The 20,307-nt window shown below is 39.3% G+C and overlaps 1 protein-coding gene across 7 annotated transcripts in view; it reads right to left on the bottom strand.

The window, feature by feature from the left end:
* NEK10 (NIMA related kinase 10) overlaps nt 1–20,307 on the bottom strand; it is a 156,763-nt gene that overhangs the window by 14,256 nt on the left and 122,200 nt on the right. For 3 of the 7 annotated variants that reach the window (XM_069958651.1, XM_069958652.1, XM_069958653.1), the window contains exons 27-33: nt 14,469–14,649; nt 13,296–13,364; nt 11,005–11,056; nt 6,156–6,193; nt 5,928–6,068; nt 3,739–3,839; nt 1,438–1,548 (exon numbers count right to left, since the gene is read on the bottom strand). In XM_069958651.1, coding sequence (XP_069814752.1) covers nt 1,438–1,548; nt 3,739–3,839; nt 5,928–6,068; nt 6,156–6,193; nt 11,005–11,056; nt 13,296–13,364; nt 14,469–14,649 — 693 coding nt within the window. Of the gene's footprint in view, nt 1–1,437; nt 1,549–3,738; nt 3,840–5,927; nt 6,069–6,155; nt 6,194–8,149; nt 8,331–9,531; nt 9,585–11,004; nt 11,057–13,295; nt 13,365–14,468; nt 14,650–20,307 lie in introns of those variants that run through there. The other 4 variants (XM_069958654.1, XM_069958655.1, XM_069958657.1 and 1 more) reach the window with 4 other exon arrangements.

Here is a 20,307-nt window from a genome sequence, read left to right as displayed (position 1 = left end):
TTAGGCTGTTGTTTTGCAACAATAGACCTTATTTGCAAATTGTGGGAAAGGAGCCTATATATATATATATATATATATATATATATATACTGTATATGTATATATATATATATATAAATAAATATATATATATATATATATATTTTATACATTGCGTAGATCACAAATTGAAGTACACAGTACACAGTGAAATGCAGAATAAACCACGACCCACAAATACCTTTATTATCAGCAGCGAATACTTAAGTGAAAACCTAGTCTTGTGTTGAGGAATTCATAACGTGAAACGTAACGTGAAAAATTGTGCACAATTTTCCAATTTAATAGAACAATGCTGATGATAAATTACCATTTTTATCCACAGCCATAAACATATTCATTCTTTAGTACGGGGAGAGGAGCAGCACGCGCCTCCCATAGAGTGTCATTATGACACGGAGGCTGGCGGCATTCCGCGGTGGACAATTCCGCCGTTCTTCTTGCTCTGGTGATCGGGGCCTTATACCTTTGATTCCTGCATCTGTGCTTTTATTTTCCAGAAAAACACAGTTATTGTGGCTGTTATTAAGAAGGAAGAGCCTAGGGACCTCCGTGTCCTAGAATCCCTAAACCTTGCTTGGCCTTAGTCCTGCCATCTCATTGTCTTACAACGTATATGCCACATGAATGACAGCTCTAAGCTCCTGTCATGACGGCACAGGCATGGAAAGTCTGGCAACTTTGGTCATGGAATCAGAAGCTTCACCACATCTGCACCAATACTATATACCATCAGTATGGTATGAGCACATGAGTAAGATCTAGAAAGCACTTGATGGGCAAAGCGGCCCTAAGGCTCAAGAAACCCCAGACCCTGCCTCTTTCACACTAATAATAATAATAATAATAATAATAACACTAATAATGCCGCAATAGTAGTGTTATTTTTGGCAGGAAATAAAAACAGACAAGGAATCGAATGTATGACAAGATTACAGTTATTAAGAGCTATTGAGCTACTCAACAATTCCAATATATCTCTATAGGCACAGGTGGGGGGGGGCAGATTTGCTTTAAGGATGCGTTCACACGAAATAGGATCTGCAGATTTGATTCAAATCTGCGTCATCAAATCTGCTGCAGATCCTGTATGTGTGAACGCACTCTAAATGGGTTATCCAGAGTTAGCAAAATCTAGCTGCTTTCTTTCATAAACAGCGTCACCCTTTCCTAAGGTTGTGTGTAGTACTGCAGCGTAGTTCCATTGAAGTGATTTTAGCTGAGTTGTAATATCCCACGCAACCAGAGGGTAGAAGCAGGGCTGTTTTTTGGAGAAAACTGTGATGTCTGTAACTATTTGCACAAGGCTTCGAGACGCTTTTGAAGATCAGCAATCCATTTCCTTGCACCAGTCCCTTGGCACCAGAGAATCTCTACAAATTATGAACATGGATATACCTTTTGAATCTCTGCTTTTAGGTTGCAGGGATTGCTCTGGAGACTGAAAAGAGATTTCTTGTATCGTTCAACAACCCTCCTTTTCAGGTTATCATGAAGAGCAGGCGGAAGCTGTAGAACACACACGAAACATATTAATGCTTTAAAAAACTGCAATATATACAATAAATAACTGCAATATATACAACAAATAAGTAACAATACACAATATATACACTACTACAGGACTACCGAATTAACGAAAATTTCCTAAATTTCAGTTTACCTGTAGGTTAGGTTTACATGGTAAAATAAAAGCAAAAGGGCCATAAAATAAAAAGAAAAAAGTTTTTCTTATCTAATAATGTGCTACATTAAACTCTATGGATAAACACCTGTCTGCAAAAAACATTGTGAACATTTTTTATAGATTTTAATGTACTACATTATTACACATAAGCACTTTTTATTAGCACATGTTCATATAGTGATTTGAATCCACACCTTGTTTACACTAATATTTATTTATTTTATACACATGATCAAATAAAATATATTTTAGATTTAGTTCACACATTTATTAGTTTTCACACTTTGTTTACACCAGCGCACAATGCACTTTATTGGTCATCATCCAACTTTTTTAATTGTATCACAATAGCACTGGTTGTATTTGTATCTTTAATGAGGGGTCACCTAACATCCTGCTCGCACGTTCACTCCATTAGATTATCCATGGCAGTGCGCATGCCCGAATGACTACTCTGTCTGCGGTGCGCGGCGGCCCACGTGACCGGCGGCGGTGTCATGGTACCAAATGATCATGTGACCGGCAATGCCGGATCACGTGATCGGGGCCATGACGCTGCTTCCGGTTGGGCCACGGCGCACTCGCAGTGATGAGATGGAGGACGATGCATGCACCGAATTAGCCACAGGTGTTGAGTAAGTAACTATGGAGAGTGATTGGTGGGACTATTTATACCCTTATCGGATGGGACGTCATTACCCCTGGACGAAGGCAACGAAACGCGCGTCGGGGTGGTGGTGTCCTGGAGGATACACACTGTATTTTACCGCAAAAGGTATCTGACTAGCTGGATCTCTAGATGTGATGGGGAAATAATAATAGATGAAGGGTGGACAAGAGATTTACTAACTGACTGTAAGTTTACTCTATGAATTGATTGCACTAGCACTTTATTATCTTTTATATTTATTATAGTGTCCTACTGTATGATTCTTTAGAATATATCCCCCTGTTCTGTGATGTATGTTGTTGGTCAGGGATTCCAGCACATGTAATTTGGTAATTACCTCCAGGATAGTCACCGTTCTTTTTAATGTTTGGTCTGTCTCTCTTTTTTATATAAATTGTTTTAAAGTATATTCAATAAAGATATATAAGTTGTTTGCTACGAAAAATCTGCATCTGTTTTCTTTTTTGGTTGTGTACATTATTACACATGTGAAACTCATGTTTTAGCCCTGATTTAATTTCATTTTACTGTTTGGGAGCTTAGCCTTAGGACCCTATTACATTAAGAGAGAATCAACTGAATCAGGCTGATTCGGCTGATTATCGTAACGTGTAAAAGAGACAACGATCAGCCAATGACAATGATCCTCGACTGATTGTGTCTTTAGGTCTAGACCTAAAATTATCAGCCGCCGACCGTGCATCGCTATGCGTAATAGTGATGCGTGGCCGATGACTAACGATTGAATAAACTCTTAGTACATTACCTCTCCACGCTCCGTCTCCTCCTGCCCTCTACTTTTTTTCTGGTGGCTGAAGCGTCAAAATGGGCTCTGAGTTGACAGGCTGTTCAGCCAATCACTGGCTAAGCAGCCTGCAGGAGAGGACTGAGAGCATGGGGAGGTAATGTATAACAGTTTAGGGCAAGGGCTGCATGGACATCACTAACAATGTCTGTACAGCCCTTACTAAATGACTATTAAGAAGTGTAATAAGCTCAGTTAATGAGCGCAGACCCAGAAGATCGGTGCTCGTTTACATTATTGATCGCCCCATCTAATAGGACCCTTAAAGTGAATCTGTCATCTGCAACTCACATTCCAAACTGCTGACACTGTTAGATAGCTGTAAGGGCAAGCATTATTAAAATTGATTCACAGACTACTTTAGACAGATGCTATACCTTTAAGAGACATGTCCCACTTTAAAAGAATTACTGACCCATGACTGTAATAACTGAGATGAGTTAACCTTTTCTCTTTGAGTAGCTGGACTTTATGAGCCATGAGAAAGCAAAATGTAATACTTCAGAAAGTCATAAAAGGAAGCATTAAAATCTGTACCTGTGTAATATAGATAATTTTATGTAGCTGGATTAATATCTGTTGAATAGGGTCACTGATCTGTCGAACTTTTCTCTGTGACACTGCAATACCTGCAGATGCTATTGTGTAGAGAAGAAAAAAACAGGAGGTGAATGGAAAGACAGCACATAATACCTCTATATTACACTATTTATCAAAATATATGCTTTGTATTTATATTCTTTCCAAAGTTTTTTTTTCTAATTTATGCACTGGTAACCGTATTCCTCAAAGCTACTCAGACTGTGGCCACACATAATTTAGCATCATTCATTGATACACTATCATGCTAAAATACATAGATTTGTTTGGTAACATAAGTTGTGAACAATATTCTGACAATTTTGGTAGGATCTACAGAAAGCCATGAAATGTGTGTAACTTCCCTATTACAATTCATTTTAACTTATTGTCGCCCCATGGCTCTCCTCCCCGGGTGCTGCGAAAAGATGAATCCAGTCCTGGGAAACTGGAAGAAGTTTTCAGGACTGGATCCAGCTTTTCCCAACACCCGAGGAGGTGCGGCATGGAGCGGCAGTCAGTTAAAAGGCAGCAGGCTGATGAGCAGATTGCAGAGATGATGAAGTGCTTCACTTCATTATTACCGTAAATATGCTAATAATAAATTCTCTGATAAATAAATTCTCTAATAATAAACATTGTTATATATTTTGTTAGAAAACACTCTCTCTTTTGGCTAGTGCATTGTCTGTAATTGCGAATTATCTCTGCACTGTGGCTATCTAGACCCTGCTACCCTGTCCTGAGTCTGCTTCTTAAAATATGATTCTATCTGATGCCTTCTGTAGAATACTGTCTCTCCTGTCGACCCAGATTGCTGACCTCAACCTGTGCTGACAGCATCAACCATGTGCCTGCCCAAGAACATGTTACAGTCCAGCGTAGGTGCAGGCTTTACTGACTGCAGTTTAAAAGCAAACAAGCATGAATAATCCCTTTAAGGAATTACTATGGCTATAGATATGATATGAATAAAAATATGAATAATATGAAGTTGGTTTAAGAGAAACATCCAGTATACATAATTTATGTACATTTCTGTTATCCATAATAACATAAATTCATGTTGGCTGTCAATGCCAATACAAAATATAATGTAAAATAAGTATAGCAAAATAAATGTGCATAGTTATCCATAGTGTGCAACCCTTAGGCATTTCACACAAATTAGTTTGAAATGTACCAGAAGAATAAAGATCAATTTGGTAAAGCACTTGAGTGATTAGTATTCTGTAGTGAATGAAGAAGAGTGCAGAGGTAAGTAGAGGAAGCACCAAAGTTCATTTCGCCCTACTAGTGTACTTTAGTTAATTACCACAATCCTACAAGTGCATGAACGCCTTATCTGAGGAAAAAATAACACATGGATAGATTCTTTAAAGCGAATGTACCATCAGGTACATTCTTTTTAAGTGTTGCACATGAATAGAACAGCGCCGGCATGCCGAAGCTTGTTTTGAACTGCGCCCGGTTCCCACACACGGTGCCAGTCTATTAACAAGCACCAGTAGAATCAATAGAGCCACGTCATAGAGGGGCGGGGGTTTCCACCCACTGGGGGCGGGCCAGCCCAACTCCAGTGCTTCAGCCCGGGACGGTGCTCGGTAATAGACCAGTGCCATGTGCAGGAACCAGGCCGCATTCCGAAAACGGACTGCAGCATCGGCTTCCCCATGCCAGTGCCATTCTATTTATGTGCAACACTTAAAGTAAATGTGCCTGATGGTAGATTCACTTTAAACTCTACAAGTATTGTGACTGTTCAATGGTCCACATTTACAATGGAGTTTGTCAGGATTTGTTGTTAAAATTACTATATTCTCTTCTTTGGACCTTAAATTTTTGGACTGTCTGTAAAGGGCTCTTTACTCTAACGTATCTAAGCTACACGCTGTATGAAAGTAAGTGGCAGGTGTACCATAAATGTTTCTGTCACTATTTGTAAGCTGATACAATTGTCTCCCATGCCTAAGAAGGTGTATCAGGCTATACTATATGAATATTATGACTGTATTAATGGTTTTAATCCATTATTTTAAGCACTGTAAAAACAGCAAGTGAAAACATGACATCTTTAAGAAAAAAATATATATATATTCAGTCAAAGGCAGAAAAGAAAGAAAATGTAATTCCACTAAAACATATACCAGAATGTTTCAGACTATGAAGAACCACAGTAGAAATACTGTGTGCAGGCCATTCTGCCCCTAACGAAGTCGCTAGCTTCCTACTTTGAGACCTGAACACCACTGAAGGAACTTTCAGAAGAAGATCAATAGGCAGCAAAGCTGAAGAAAAGAAAGCGAGAGATGGTATTTCATGTTATATCCTAAGAAAAAGTTTCAATCTTTTTTGTTCCAACAGCAAAGAATTACCTGGTCTTGGTTTAGAACCTGTGCTGCCCACGTGTTCCCTGGAAAAAAAAATATTTTTTAACATTTTAAGACAAAAGTGGATTTTATTAAATATATTAGGAAAAGTAGTTAAAGAGATGTTTTTGTTGCAGCAACCTTATTCATGCAGTTTTCCAATACACTTTTAAAATAATTGATCACATTTTCTTAAAGGGGTATTCCTATCTCAACCAACATAGTTAAACTAGTAAGGCTTGTCTAGTTAAATACTTTTGCAACTGCTTTTAGAGCAGAGTGGTGGCCTGTAACCTAGACAACGAGCTGTCTACAATGGGAGGAAGACAGAGATAAGAAAGAAAAAGATAAGTTTGCTAAAGGAATGTATCTGCATAAGTATTTAACTTGAAGAGCCCTACAAGTATAACTATGTTAGTTGAGATGGGAATACCCCTTTATCACCTCTGCTTCTAAGGGAACTTTCATTGTTTTATTCCAGGCCTCAAAATCTGTCATAGTCATAAGATGCGCACATATGTGGATTGTAAAAAAGAAATGGTGAAATTAACAGAACTGTGCAACTGTGTATCCACTGGATTACCAGGAAACACGGGATGATTATAGTGCAAAAAAACGTTAAATCGTTTAAATTTAAGCGATAATTTTCTGGTGTAAACACTCGTTCACAGTATATAGATATGAACGCAATTACGAAAATTCACAGTGTATATATACGAACGCAATTACCAGCACATTAACAACTTTTCATAGCGATTTATCTTGTCTAAATGCCTATTGTTTAAAAGAAAACATCCTCACTTGTCAGTCACTAAACAAGCAAATTATGTGACTTTTCTTACGGGTGGATGAGAAAATGATTGTTACATTACCTATTATCAATGCATTAATAGTTTCCTACATTCCACAAATTCAGCTAAAGTTAAAACTGTGTTATAACGTCTAACATAGGAAACCGATTTGGACTGTCTACCTAAATCTTTGGTTACTCCAGGGATCATCATCTTACTAAAGCAAACACAAAAGATTTGTGTCATACGTGTATACTGGCTAATAGACCTACTAGAAAGCGTACTTTGTAAATTTTTCAGTCAACTAAATGGAGTCATAAATGGTCAATAACAAGCTTAATCCAATGTTTTCATTGTGTGATCAAATGCCGTTAGCCATGGGTTGCTCCCTCTTGGTCTCATTAGATTCACAGTAGCTATGTATAATTTGTTTTTAGAGTTGTGTCAGCAATATGTATAGACAAACATGATAGACTGAAAGAATGGTGAAAAATCATTATTTAAAAGGAATTGAGGATTACTACGTGTCAAATTACAATCCGGATTTAACAAATGAATCCTGTTCTACTACAGCAATATTGTTAGGGCTTTTGGCATACATTTGATGAACAATTAACAATAATTTTGTTAATAATTAATATAAAATAATAGGTATAGAAGAAGTTTCTTTGTAGGAATATGTATTCACAAGGTTAATTACCGAATTATGGGTCAATCCGAAGCTGGGTCCCCATATTAGTAATTTAGATGTGGAATTGATCTGCAGCATTTCATAATGACTATGGATTTCATGATAGAATTGATTATAGGCCAGTAAGTAGTATTTTTTAAATCAAATCTTTTTTTATTGAACATTTTTAAAAACATTTTCACCCTGTACAAACAAAACCCCGAGAGGGCATACCCCAGTAAGTAGTATTAAATTTACTCTAAGGAGCAAATTTATCAAATGCGCCTCTGACATATGCCAGGTGCAGATTTAAGCGCAAAATACCCGGTTTCTGCTAAAAACGTTGTCTTTTCCGACCTGCTCATCTCAGGAGATTTCTGCACCACCATTTAGCAGGCGCAGGTCCAGCGGGGGTTTAACTAAGAGGCGTGCCCTTCTTGGTAAATCCAGCGGGGTTAATGGGGGCGGTACGTCGGTCTTAACAAATAGCCACTCAAGTCTGTACCCACCCTATTACTAGTTTACAAAGGGTTTGCACAGATGTGTGCAACTATGGAGGAATATGACTGCTATTAACTGCAATAACAGTGTTGCACTCTTTTTTTATCATACAGTTGTATTTCACTGCATAGTCATCTCTTGCTCAGTTGCTGAGTTCTTTAGTATGGATGGAGATGCAGGATGCTGAAATTTTCTTCCCTTGTCTACAGTCAAGAGCACCTACAATGCACAGACAAGCATCAAAACTGGCCTATAAAGCAATAAAAAACAGGTGTGTGTATGCATCATAAACATGTACCTGGGTGGTAACTGGGATGGGCTACGAGTAGAAGGCAATCCAGTTAAGGCAATTTTATGCTCTGGAAAATGTTTTGTTGAGAATCCTTGCATCCCAGAAATTATCCTAAAAATGTGTGCAGTCTGGAAGAACCCCTTTATGGCATTAGTATTCACTAATGGCAGTGGCCTTTTTAGCAGGGTGGTGCCTTACTGTAAAAGTTGGTTAGGAAAGGGAGGAAACATAACAAATTGTTCAAGGTGTTGACTTGGCCAACATGCTGGTGCCAGATACCATAGGATACCTTCAGAGGTTTTGTGTACCCCATGCCTCATCTGTCTCTGGAAGTGGGGGCAGGGTTTAACATGTGCTATGTGCAGGAGAGAGGGAGAAAAAGAGCGACCCTGGGCTGTGTGTATGCAGACTGAAGCTTTCTCCATCCCTCAGAGGAGATCAATGCTTCCTGCCTATCTCAGCAGCAGCTGTTTATTGCATGGTATAACCCCTTCCTTGCTGTGCTGACACTGTTTCTTTCATCTCTGTTTACACAGTAAATTTCAAAGCCTGTGCATCAGTACCCCCTTCTTTCTCCATATGCCATCTACACTATTGTGCCAGCTTCTTCACTCTAGTGCACATTTACCATGGCAAAGCAGAAAGTGCCATGCTATGCTGTGATTGGTCAGAGAAGTAAGTGAGGAAGTAACCACTGCCAAATGTCCCAACTCCAGTCCTGCTCTCTGAAATGTAGAGAATGAGAAATAGGTGTGCACAAAGCAGGACTCTAAGGGGTTTAATAATAGCAGTAGGAGGGGGATACCTCTGAAATCTTTTGAAACAACACTAAAATATTGTGTTCACCTGAACGTGAAGTTAATTCTTTAGTCGCTTATTTGTAGGTGATGCTCAGACACAGGTATGCATTTCCTTCTAATGTAAAACAGCACTAAAATGTTTGCTAGTTCCTTGAACTTGTTATGTTTTATTATGTAACAACATTAAGGTTGAATTCACACACAGCAGAACTGCTGCTGATATGGTGTGGATTTCAGCATGAAACTTTGCACTGAAAATCAGCACCATAAAGTAGATGTAAATGGATAGGGTTTTCTGAAATGCAGCTTTGTTTCTTTAGGTCCTAGAGCCATCTTGTTGTTTCTGAGAGGAAGAGTTAGTCCTGGGTTTCCAAAGGAACACTACAGGGACAGTGGGGTTAGTTTGTCTGGTGATATGAATAGCGTTTAGTGACTAGGTCTAGGGAAAGATGAAAGATTAGGGACATTTAGTTTAGTCTGTGTATTTGATTCTTCTTCTTTCCTGTCAACATCTATTCCAGGTATTTTTTTTAACCCACTGCCCCCCACCCCCCAACCCTGCTAGGCACAGAAACATAAGCGCCTAATAACAAATACAGCCCTGGGTTACCTGCTATTTTTTTTTTCCATCGGAGCAGTACTGGGCAACTCCCTGACTCCCCCACACTTATCCCTTGTCACCTCCCCCCCACTTCATACCCTACACACCCTCCCTCCATGAACACTTGTTCTATGTTATTTTCCGCTCCCTCCCTGGTATAAAGGGCAGAACCCTTGGCAAATAGTTTCTGGTAACATCAGAGTACTGCCCTGTCAAAAGAAGAGGGAAAGCTGCTGCCAGACTCCTCAGGCTTAGTTTTATCTCTTGAAAGAACAAAAAGTCACTGAAAATTCTAAATGCCTGGCCCATTTCTCCCACAATATTATTTGTCACAGAGACCCCCTGGTGGAGCACACCCGACCACCCCCGGTGGAGCCCAGCATACTTAACCCTCCCTGGAAGTCCCGCTCCTGGACCCGGTCCCTGGGTGAAGAAATCACGGCCCAAAGCTGAGCGGGGGCGTTATGCAAAGCAGTAGAGATGAGTCGGACATCCATAGAAAATAACTGCTCCAGTCATTTTTTATGGACGTCGGACTCCTCTCTACTGCTTTGCATAACGCGCGTGCTCAGCTTCGGGCAGTGATTTTTCCGCCCAGTTACCAGGTCCAGGGAGGGTTAAGTATGACGGGCTCCGCGGAGCATCGGGCTGTCCCGCTGTCCCGGCTGATAGGTTCCCTTTAATCAGTTCCAATTAAAATAGCAGGTTTATACAACTTTGTTCAATGTGTATGCAGGCCTTTACTTTTCATAATGGTAGGCTTCAAATGTTTGGGACCATTAAAGGGGTTATCAAGCTTAGAAAAACATGGCTCCTTTCTTCCAGAAACAGTGCCACACCTGTCCTCAGCTTAGCTGTGGTTTGGCAGCTGAGTTCCATTGAAAGAAATTGTAGTAGAACAAACAACCTGGGGACAGATATGTTGTAAATGGCTGTGCTTTTATTTCAAATCATGATAATCCCTTTTAATAGTCAAGTATCAAACAACGAGCATGATATAGTATGTAAAAGGTGGGGACCCAAATGTTTGGCAGTATGGGTCCCTAAAATTTCTAATGGTGGCCCTGCTTGTTACCAGCCAGTATTGCTGTTCATGTTCTTATTGTGACTGCAAAAACCAACATTAATAGAAGCCCTTTTAGAAATATTAGCAGAAAAACTGTTAATAAGTGTACTGTAAGAGATCTTTAATATGCCCACCTTGTTTGAGATATTTCTCCTCCAGAAGCACTGATACTACGTTTTAGTGTGCCTGCAAAAAAACAAAACAAAACAAAAAATACAATGAACTAACTTTCCGTGCAGACCATTTAAATGGTTGTGTTAACCAAAAGCATGTATTATTTATCCATCATCAATTTATCAATCATTACGGGCAGGGGGTGGGGGGGAAATAAAAAAGAAGGTTTAGTCACCTGTCCCGATGCCCACTCAGAACCGGGTCCTGCTCTTGGACCCAGCTGGCTGTCTTTTGAGATCCCCTCTGGCTATATCACAACTCGGCTGACGGATGGCGGGGCGGGACACCCCTAGAGTCACTGATTGGCTGAGCAGGCTAAATCCCAATTCGTCTGTGACGTCGAACCCAGGTCACAACATACCCGGAACCCGGGAGAACACGACAGCCGGGGGGGCGGTGATTAATTATGCATATTGTTTTTTTCATTTCCCCCCCACCCCCTGCCCGTAATGATTTTTTGCCCCCCTGCTGGACTTCTCCTTTAAGGGTACAAACCCACTTGACATATTTGCTGCGTGAATCAGTCTTAAAAATAAGCAGGCAAAACGCAGGTTGGCTTTATACAATTGTTCTGCGTTAAAATACGCAATTGCGTATTTTTGAAGCGTGAAGCTTGTTGTTAGCAAAGCATCAGTTGTTAACAACCTGTGCGAAAAACGCATGTAGCTTCACGCTTCAAAAATACGCAATTGCATATTTTAACGCAGAACAATTGTATAAAGCCAACCTGCGTTTTGCCTGCTTATTTTTAAGACTGATTCATTCAGCAAATACGTCAAGTGGGTTTGTACCCTAAAGAAAGAATGTGCTCATCGTGATGATATGGTTGTTCTGAACTAATGGGTTGCAATCTCTAATAGCATGTGAGCAGAAGTGGTTAAACATATCCAAAGCCAGATCATAAGCCCATCAAAAAAGAGAATCTGTGTCGCTACACACAATAGACGTTCCTTCACTCTGTGGCAGTGAGACTCTCTTGGTACATACATTTGTAAAAGCAGTTGTATTACTCAACTGATTATTCTCTATCTAATTAAATAGTCACAGTTGATAAATTGGATTGTATGATTGCATTTTAATGTTTCTATTTGAGTAATTGGCGTCATGTAGTTTCGACTTCAGAAACCTCTTGATTTGCATGTTGTTCTGTTTTCCTTCTTTAAAGAAAAATGTGGCTTTAAAATCAATATGTAAGTATTTGTGAACACTGCACAGTGTGGGCCTGTTGTCTATTGCCACTCTTACAACACATTTTGTGCGATTTCAAGCACATTTGTGGTCTATGATGTGGCCTGTCCTTTCCATGTGCTTAGATTGTTGGATGTCTGGAATATATGCTTTCTTATTTTTCTCCTACTCTACTCCTTTAGGATCTAATTGTCTTCTATCCAACATTTGTCAAGTTGTTCTTGTTGGAAATTATGTACACATACAGATTTTTTTATTGCAATTATTGAAGTTTAAGCCAGGAACAGACTATAAATGGAGAACAAGGAAAGACTAAGATTTTAGTTAATTTCATCCAATTTTCTGTGATTTGTAATGTACAGTAAGTGTAGGGACTCACAGGACAATAAGGACCATTGTGCTGTTTACAAGTTTGTGTATTTTGGCCACCAGAATAACAAAGATCTCATGTTTATATTAACAAAGATCCACTGTACATGTTTCTCAGGATGCTGGGAGAGCATGGTGAGTCAGTACTTTATGTAACAAATTTAGATGGTGCCTGGTAGGCTGCCATATCGAATAGTATTGGTGCAACTAATAGACAGTAGGCCAGTACAATGCACTACATGTAGCTGGCCCTATATAAACAGTTCATATGTATAATTATAATAGTAAACCTCTACTACTCCTGGTTTTCCTCTGTATGTACCCCATGCATACAATGCTACTGAAAAAAGGGTACCTGTTGTTACCCAGAGATCTGGAGTGCAGTAATGTAGTAGGCAGGTCTATATGCTGATAAGCTGACTCTCCTGACTCACACTGCCTGTTTCTCTCAGCTTTGTTCACATGTAACTAGTGTGCCACACAACCAACCACCATTTACTGCAAATTACTGTGGTTTTGTGGTGTGATTTTTGGCTAAAGAATCTTACATGTAAAAAACTACCAATGCATGTGATCCCAGCCTTAGTTATCATCGCTCTATATGTCAGATTGTGAATAAGGTAGACTCTATATGTAACTCAATATATTCTACAGTGGTACTCATATACTGTCTTTCTTATTACTCTGTTCATACCTGTAGTTGGTCCTTTAAAATAGATTGCATCAGATGTGTCTAGTTCATCTTCAACTTCAGAAAACACATCTGGCAGAAAAAAAAAATCACACTGCAGATTATAATACAATTAGCTGACAGAGTATGCAGTCATTAAAGGTTTGTAGTAGTGATATGATACCTGTATTACAGCTTAAAGGGGTTCTCTTGTAAAAAAAAAAAAAAAGTGTAGATGCAAAAGATTAACACAATGGCAGTAGCATTACACCACAATGAAGCTACAGATTCACAAATAGAAGATGCTTTTAAACATGACTATTTTTCTGTTGCTTAATGTTTTCTACTACATGCACAGCAGCAATAAAAAAATGCTGCAAAGGAAATTGTTTTCAACAGACGGAGATATCTTTAGTATAATAAATAATATTAAGGAAATCCTTAGGCTGCATTTCCCACATACATACAAAGCATACACATGAAAACCCACCCCTGTGTATCAGCTTAAAAGGAATCTGCCACTAGGTTTATGATGCTTTAAATGAGAGCAGCATAAACTAGTGACAGAAATGCTGAACAGATCGGTGTATTACATGATTCTGTTCAGCCGCTCTTCTAATATGCAGGAGAATAGGATTCTTGCCACACCCCTCCCCCCCTCTAGCTGCTGATTGACAGTTGACTGCCTATACACAGCATTGATAGATAACTGCCAGTCAGTAGATGGGGTGGGCGGAGTTTTCTGCTTCTCATGAATAATGAGGACTACTGGGCTCATGCACATAATGGAGAGGACTACTTATTGTCCATGTTATTCAGGAGGATATCTCTGAATCAGCTGATTCAAGTGATACATCATTCTGTTCAGTTTCTCTGTCACTAGTTTATGCTACCCTGAGATAGGACAGCCTAAACCCACTGACAGAGTATCCCTAAGGCTGGAATCACACAACTGCACTTTTTGTGCCAAAACCAGAAGAGGATCCAACAGGAAATAGAAGTACAAGTCCTCTCTTTATATTTTCCATCCCATTTGAATCCAGTTCTGGCTTTGGCACAAAAACTGCAGAGGCAGTTTAAAAAAAAAAAAAAACTGCCGTGTGTGATTCCAGCCCAACAAATTTCTGAATCTATTCAATCCCTCAAACTTAACATCAGATTACCTAAAGCAAAAAAAATCACGTAAATAAGCAATACCTTTGCTGAGATTGTCTGTGGAGTAGCTATGATCTGGGAGAAAAACATCAGAAACTTTATCACTGTTGTTTGGTTGAAATAACCCCATGGGAATGAAAGCGCTCTCTGAAATGTCACTCTTACAGCTTGCTATTCCACTGCTACTGCTGCTACTGCTCATGCTGGATTTCTCATATTGGTCCTGTAGGCAAACACAAATCACAAATTTAGATGTGCTCATAGTGTACACGGTGTCTACATAAATAATAGAAATAATATAACTAAAACTAGTTTTGGTAAACAAATGAAAACCCAACCTACAGTTAAAACTATTTTAGTAGTTTTGTAGTTTTGATGAGTGGCCAAATATTAGGTCAAAATCCAATATTAGTGCAAAATCAAATCCTTGAAGGCAGTGCATGACTGACAAAAAAAGTTTTTTTAAAAACTAAAACATAACAAAAACTATGTAAATTTCCTACTGGCCAGTTATTGGCTAAGCAGCCTGCCACTTCAGACACCGACTCTGCAGATCCACCGGCAGCTGCAGATAGCGGGCAGAAGACAGGAAGGTACCAGGGAGCGTGGACAGTTATGTGAGAACTTTATTATTTTTTTCATACAATCGTCAGCAGTCAGACGTGCATCACTACACACAGCAATTGCGCTCAGAGTACAATAATTTTAGGTCAGGACCTAAAGACACAATCAACCAGTGATCGGCTTATCATTGTCTTTATTACATGGAGCCACTGCCACTGATTTGGCAGATTATTGCTCTGTGTAATAGGACCCGTACATGTTTAGATTACCTGTTTATGCAATGTTATGAAAAAATCAATCTGTTCTATCAGCTCCATACTTAACTGGCTGGGTATTAGATCTTAGGCTCTGTTCACACTGGCATCATCGCTTCTAATTTTTCTGAATGATAATTCTGGTCATCACGCAGATGGAAGCACGGGTTACAGGCTTAAAAAATATTTAGACTTTAGAGTTTAGACTTTCTTGATGTAAGGGTGTAGATAAAAAATAGCAGTATTACTACTACCGGTTTTAGAAAACCCACGGCCACTAAAGCATTATTGCATTTTGAGAGTTTTTATTCCCATCACATCAGTTCTTGCAACTAAGGTGGCTCAAAAGTGAGAATGAAGAGTTTGTGCATCTATTATGGTGCATTTACACAGGCAGATTTATCTGACAGATTTTGGAAGCCAAAGCCAGGAATGGATTTGAAAAGAGGAGAAATCTCAGTCTTTCCTTTATGACCCGTTCCCTGTTTATGGCCTGTTCCTGGCTTTGGCTTAAAAAATCTGTCAGATAAATCTGCATGTGTAAACGCAGCATTAGAGGCAAGAGGTTACCCAGGCAGTGCAACTGATGCAGCATATAAAAGAGCATGTAACAGTACCTCACTACAACTACTTAATAAAAACAAAAAACTGGGATAAAACAGTGGATGGCCACCATTTAATGGCAAACAATGGCTGTTACTTCAAAACAACAGCTGTTGTTTTAAAATAACAGTAATTATTTGCCATTAAGTGACAGCCATCCACAAAATTTCAACAGTGAGTGAACATAGCCTTTCTGTGTTTTCAATCCACTCCTGGTTTTGGTTGCAAAATACTGAGCAAAAATACTGTGTGTGAACAAGACCTAAATGTGTTATGGCGTTTAGTATTATCCACAACATTCTATATTCCATTTTATGCATCTAAGCAGTTCTGCAAATATCATTTCTCTTAACATTCTCTGTGTTTATTGTATACAGTTTCTCCTGCATTACCTTTACTTTGTAAAGGTCAGCTTTATTGGAAACCGATACACAATACTGTGGGTGGAAAGTACTCAGGTAGCAGTGCTTGTCACAAGTGCCTCAAGGGCTTTTTTTGTACCTTGCATCTGTAATTATTTGCATTTCTACAATGGGCATTACTGTTATTATCTATATGGACAGTCAAGCAACCTAACCTTGTACAGTCAACTCCGGTTTAAGCTGTGTTTAGCATTTCCTTTAAATTATTTATTTGTTAACAAGTAACCACATTCATGTACAACAAGGCGTAACATCAGTACTTGTTCATTATGTTTCCAGTAAAATGCAAACCACTCAATCACTACGAACAGAGGAAGTTAATGGATTATCTGATGTACAAAGGGAACTGACATCCACACACAGGCAAACCACACAACTACATAACTTACATGCAGCTATAGATTTGATCAATGCTAAAAAGGGCTTGTTTATGTACAAAGACACATTGCATTAATTTTATTATAAAAAATGATGCGGTTTGATAATATTTTTATTAAGAGATTATTACTTGGCATTATTGCACATTATGGGGTCAAAACTGCTATGGCCAAGATTTGCTTAAAGCGACTCTGTACCCACAATCTGACCCCCCAAACCACTTGTACCTTTGGATAGCTGCTTTTAATCCAAGATCTGTCCTGGGGTCCGTTCGGCAGGTGATGCAGTTATTGTCCTAAAAAAATACTTTTAAACTTTTAAACGGGAGTATCTTTGCACCACCCCTCCGTCCCTCCTCCCCACCCTCTTCATCATTAGGAATGCCACTGAAACATTTTCTCCATGCTGAACAATGCACAAGTCCTTAACGATCCAGCCCATGTGCCTGGGCTGCCACAGGTGGGGAATAGGAGGCAATCTGCCTGGAGCATTCCTAATGATGAAGAGGGTGGGGAGGAGGGACAGAGAGGTTGTGCAAAGTTAGGGAACAGACACTCCCGTTTGGCACGGGCTTCAAGTTTAAAAGTATTTTTTAGGACAATAACTGCATCACCTGCCGAACGGACCCCAGGACAGATCTTGGATTAAAAACAGCTATCCGAAGGTACAAGTGGTTTTGGGGGGGGGGGGTCAGATTGTAGGTACAGAGTCGCTTTAATATTCAACAAGCGTTCACAATTTTTTCACTATTAGGCTAAGTTCACACAACGTAAGTTCTGTATTAATCACGGGCGTTGTTGTCCCTAGCAACCAATCAGATTTCACCTTTCATTCCTCACAGACTTTGAAAAATCAAAGGTGGAATCTGATTGGTTGTTAGGGGCAACCGAGCCAGTTTAACTTTACACCATGTTTGATAAATCTCCCCCATAGTATACACTCCGGCCGGGATCCCTAACGGCCGCACAAAAACTGATATGTCAGTTTCATTGAATAGCGGCCGCACAAGCCTGACAGGTCACACAATGGAGAGTGTGGCTCCGGTCACACAATGGAGAGTGTGGCTCCAGCCACACTCTCTATTGTCGGCTATGGTGAATTGGGATGCGGGCTTACACAGATGCGCCCGCATCCCAATTCAGCACAAATGAAGAACATCAGGCAGGATGATCTTCTTTGACACTGGGCATTTGAACCCGGCCTTACAGAGGCATATCAGCACAGTTATAATTTTCACATGCTAGGGTTATGTTCACACAATGTATATGTTTTGCATAAATCACGCCCGTTGTTGCAATTTGCAACAACAGCCGTGATTTATAAAAAACATACGTTGTATGTGAATGAATGGAATCCCGGCCAGGGCGTATACACATAATATACGCTGCGGCTGGGATTCCATCCAGCCGCATGAAAAACTGACATGTCAGTTTTCTGCAGCTGCTATTCAGTTCACACATACTGCAGTACCGGCCGGAATGATCTTCAGTACCACTGGTCGTTTTGTGACCTGGCTAGGTCACAGAACGGCTGGTGTTATACTTAGTGTGAATCCGGCTTAATAATGTATACAATTAGTAAAGGCCAAAGAACTTGTTAGGAATGATAATTTCACCATCAAAGATATTAATTAATGATCCAATATATTTTACTGTATGTCTATGGACAACTTATATTAATATCCACAGTAACATCGGCATAATTTAAGGTAATAGAATCAGGAAAAAGCAAAATAGCCTTTAGGTATACATACCATTAATAATAATATGGTGCTGGCCCCTTTCTTACCGACATACAGTATCACAATCTGAGATCCTTACTTTTCTGATCCTTACAAGTCATGTCTTTCTAAGATGTTCCGATGGCTTCACTTTGACCTCTTCACAAAAACTGTATCTCATTTTCCAGAAAATACTGTATATAACTGAATTGCTTTTAAAACTGATCTCATGTCAAACCTAAAGGAGCAGCTCGTTCATATAAATCTTCAAGTAATGGATCCACATTTGAAAGATTATGGGGGAGTTTACTTAGACTGCCATTTCATAAGCTAGTCTAAATGTAAAATACGCTGGTACGTATGCATGCGATGCATCAGAATTATAAGTTGTGTGTGTCTTTTCTTTGTCTCTCTGTGCACCATACACTAAAATGTCAGCAGTTATATGCTAGCATAGATTTGATATTAAATGTATACCATTTTCTATAGTAAATAGGTAATGAATGTGTCGGGTTGTTGAAGGTCATGCTTCTCTCGTCAACATTCACTTAAAAAAAAATCAAGGCAGCACAAAACACATGTTATTGACTTCTCTATGCCAGTTTTCTATTGTACAGAGCTTTACGAATTGCCTCCAATGTCCAATCTCTGCTATGATAGGTTTGTCAAAGAAGTCTTGGTGTCGTCTGTCTTGGTGTGTGGTGATATATTTCACAGTATACTTACTTGGAAATACTGTTGTACAGATTGTGCTATATTGATGGATATACTTGTTTTATAATATGGTATCTGAATGATCTCCAATAAAAAAAAATGAACATGTTAAATGCATTCAAAAATAGTAAGTGCGAAAATCAGTTTCTTACAGATTCCTAAAGTCAAGGACTCCCATTTATATGGCAAGAAAAGTGTAAAACTAAAATACTATACCTATCCAAGCAGAAAAGTTGAAATGACAAATGGAACCTTACTGAACCAATATTAAATCATAAGTCTACTTTTCAAATGGAAAATGGGAAATTCTGAACTGTGGAAGCTCATCCCCTAGAGAAAACACTATAAAGTGCATCAGGTCGAACACTACCTTTATGTTAGTTAAAGGTGTTTCAGTGATTTCTTACCTTAGATATCACTTTACACTGCATCTATCTATCCTGGATCCAAAAACCTCCCAGAATTCTCTGCATTTGCCTATGCCTTAAGAACAAGCATGTGAAAGTAAAATCCAATGAAAGGAATCTTTATGCAACGCCTCAAATTGTTTGACTGAAATCCAATTCTAAAACCTTTGGTGTTAGTTTGGAGTTGAGTCTCTTATTATGGCTAAAACAGCCTCCACTCCTAGGGTTATTATTATTATTTATTTATTTTTTTTACAAGATTACGAGTGTATCTGTGGCAATTTATGCACATGCAACTAAAGGAGATTGGGCACTGATGTTGGATGAGGGGGTGTTGGATGAGGGGGTGTTTGATGGGGGTCACTGCTATGTGCAACTACTGCAGTTGCTCCACACTAAACTCCTTAAACCATGGTCTTTAAAGACTTCACTTTGTATTCAGGGACACAATGTATAGGTGACCGCATCTAATTATTAGATATAAAAAGAAGGAGTTCCCTACCCTGTTTCCACAAAAAAGGACTTGCCCTGAAAATAAGACCTATTAGAGGTGCTAAATTGCTAAATATAATTGCTAAATATAAGGCCTCCGACGAAAGTAAGACCAAGCAAAGTTTTTGTTTAGAAGCATGTCCACGGAACAGAACACCAGGGCATGCAGCTGTGACTCCCCCTGCCATTGTCCCCTACCTTCACTGTCCGTTGCAGTGCAGCTGCATGCAGGACATGAAGACCATCACCTGCCGCCATCCCCTTCAGCTGGCCGGCACTTGTAAATGTGCAGGCAAGGCATCAAATGGCCCATTACCTGCCACCATA

The sequence above is a fragment of the Dendropsophus ebraccatus genome, chromosome 2 (genome assembly GCF_027789765.1).
Source record: "Dendropsophus ebraccatus isolate aDenEbr1 chromosome 2, aDenEbr1.pat, whole genome shotgun sequence".
Taxonomy (NCBI): domain Eukaryota; kingdom Metazoa; phylum Chordata; class Amphibia; order Anura; family Hylidae; genus Dendropsophus; species Dendropsophus ebraccatus.
This window is presented reverse-complemented; position numbering and strand designations above follow the sequence as displayed.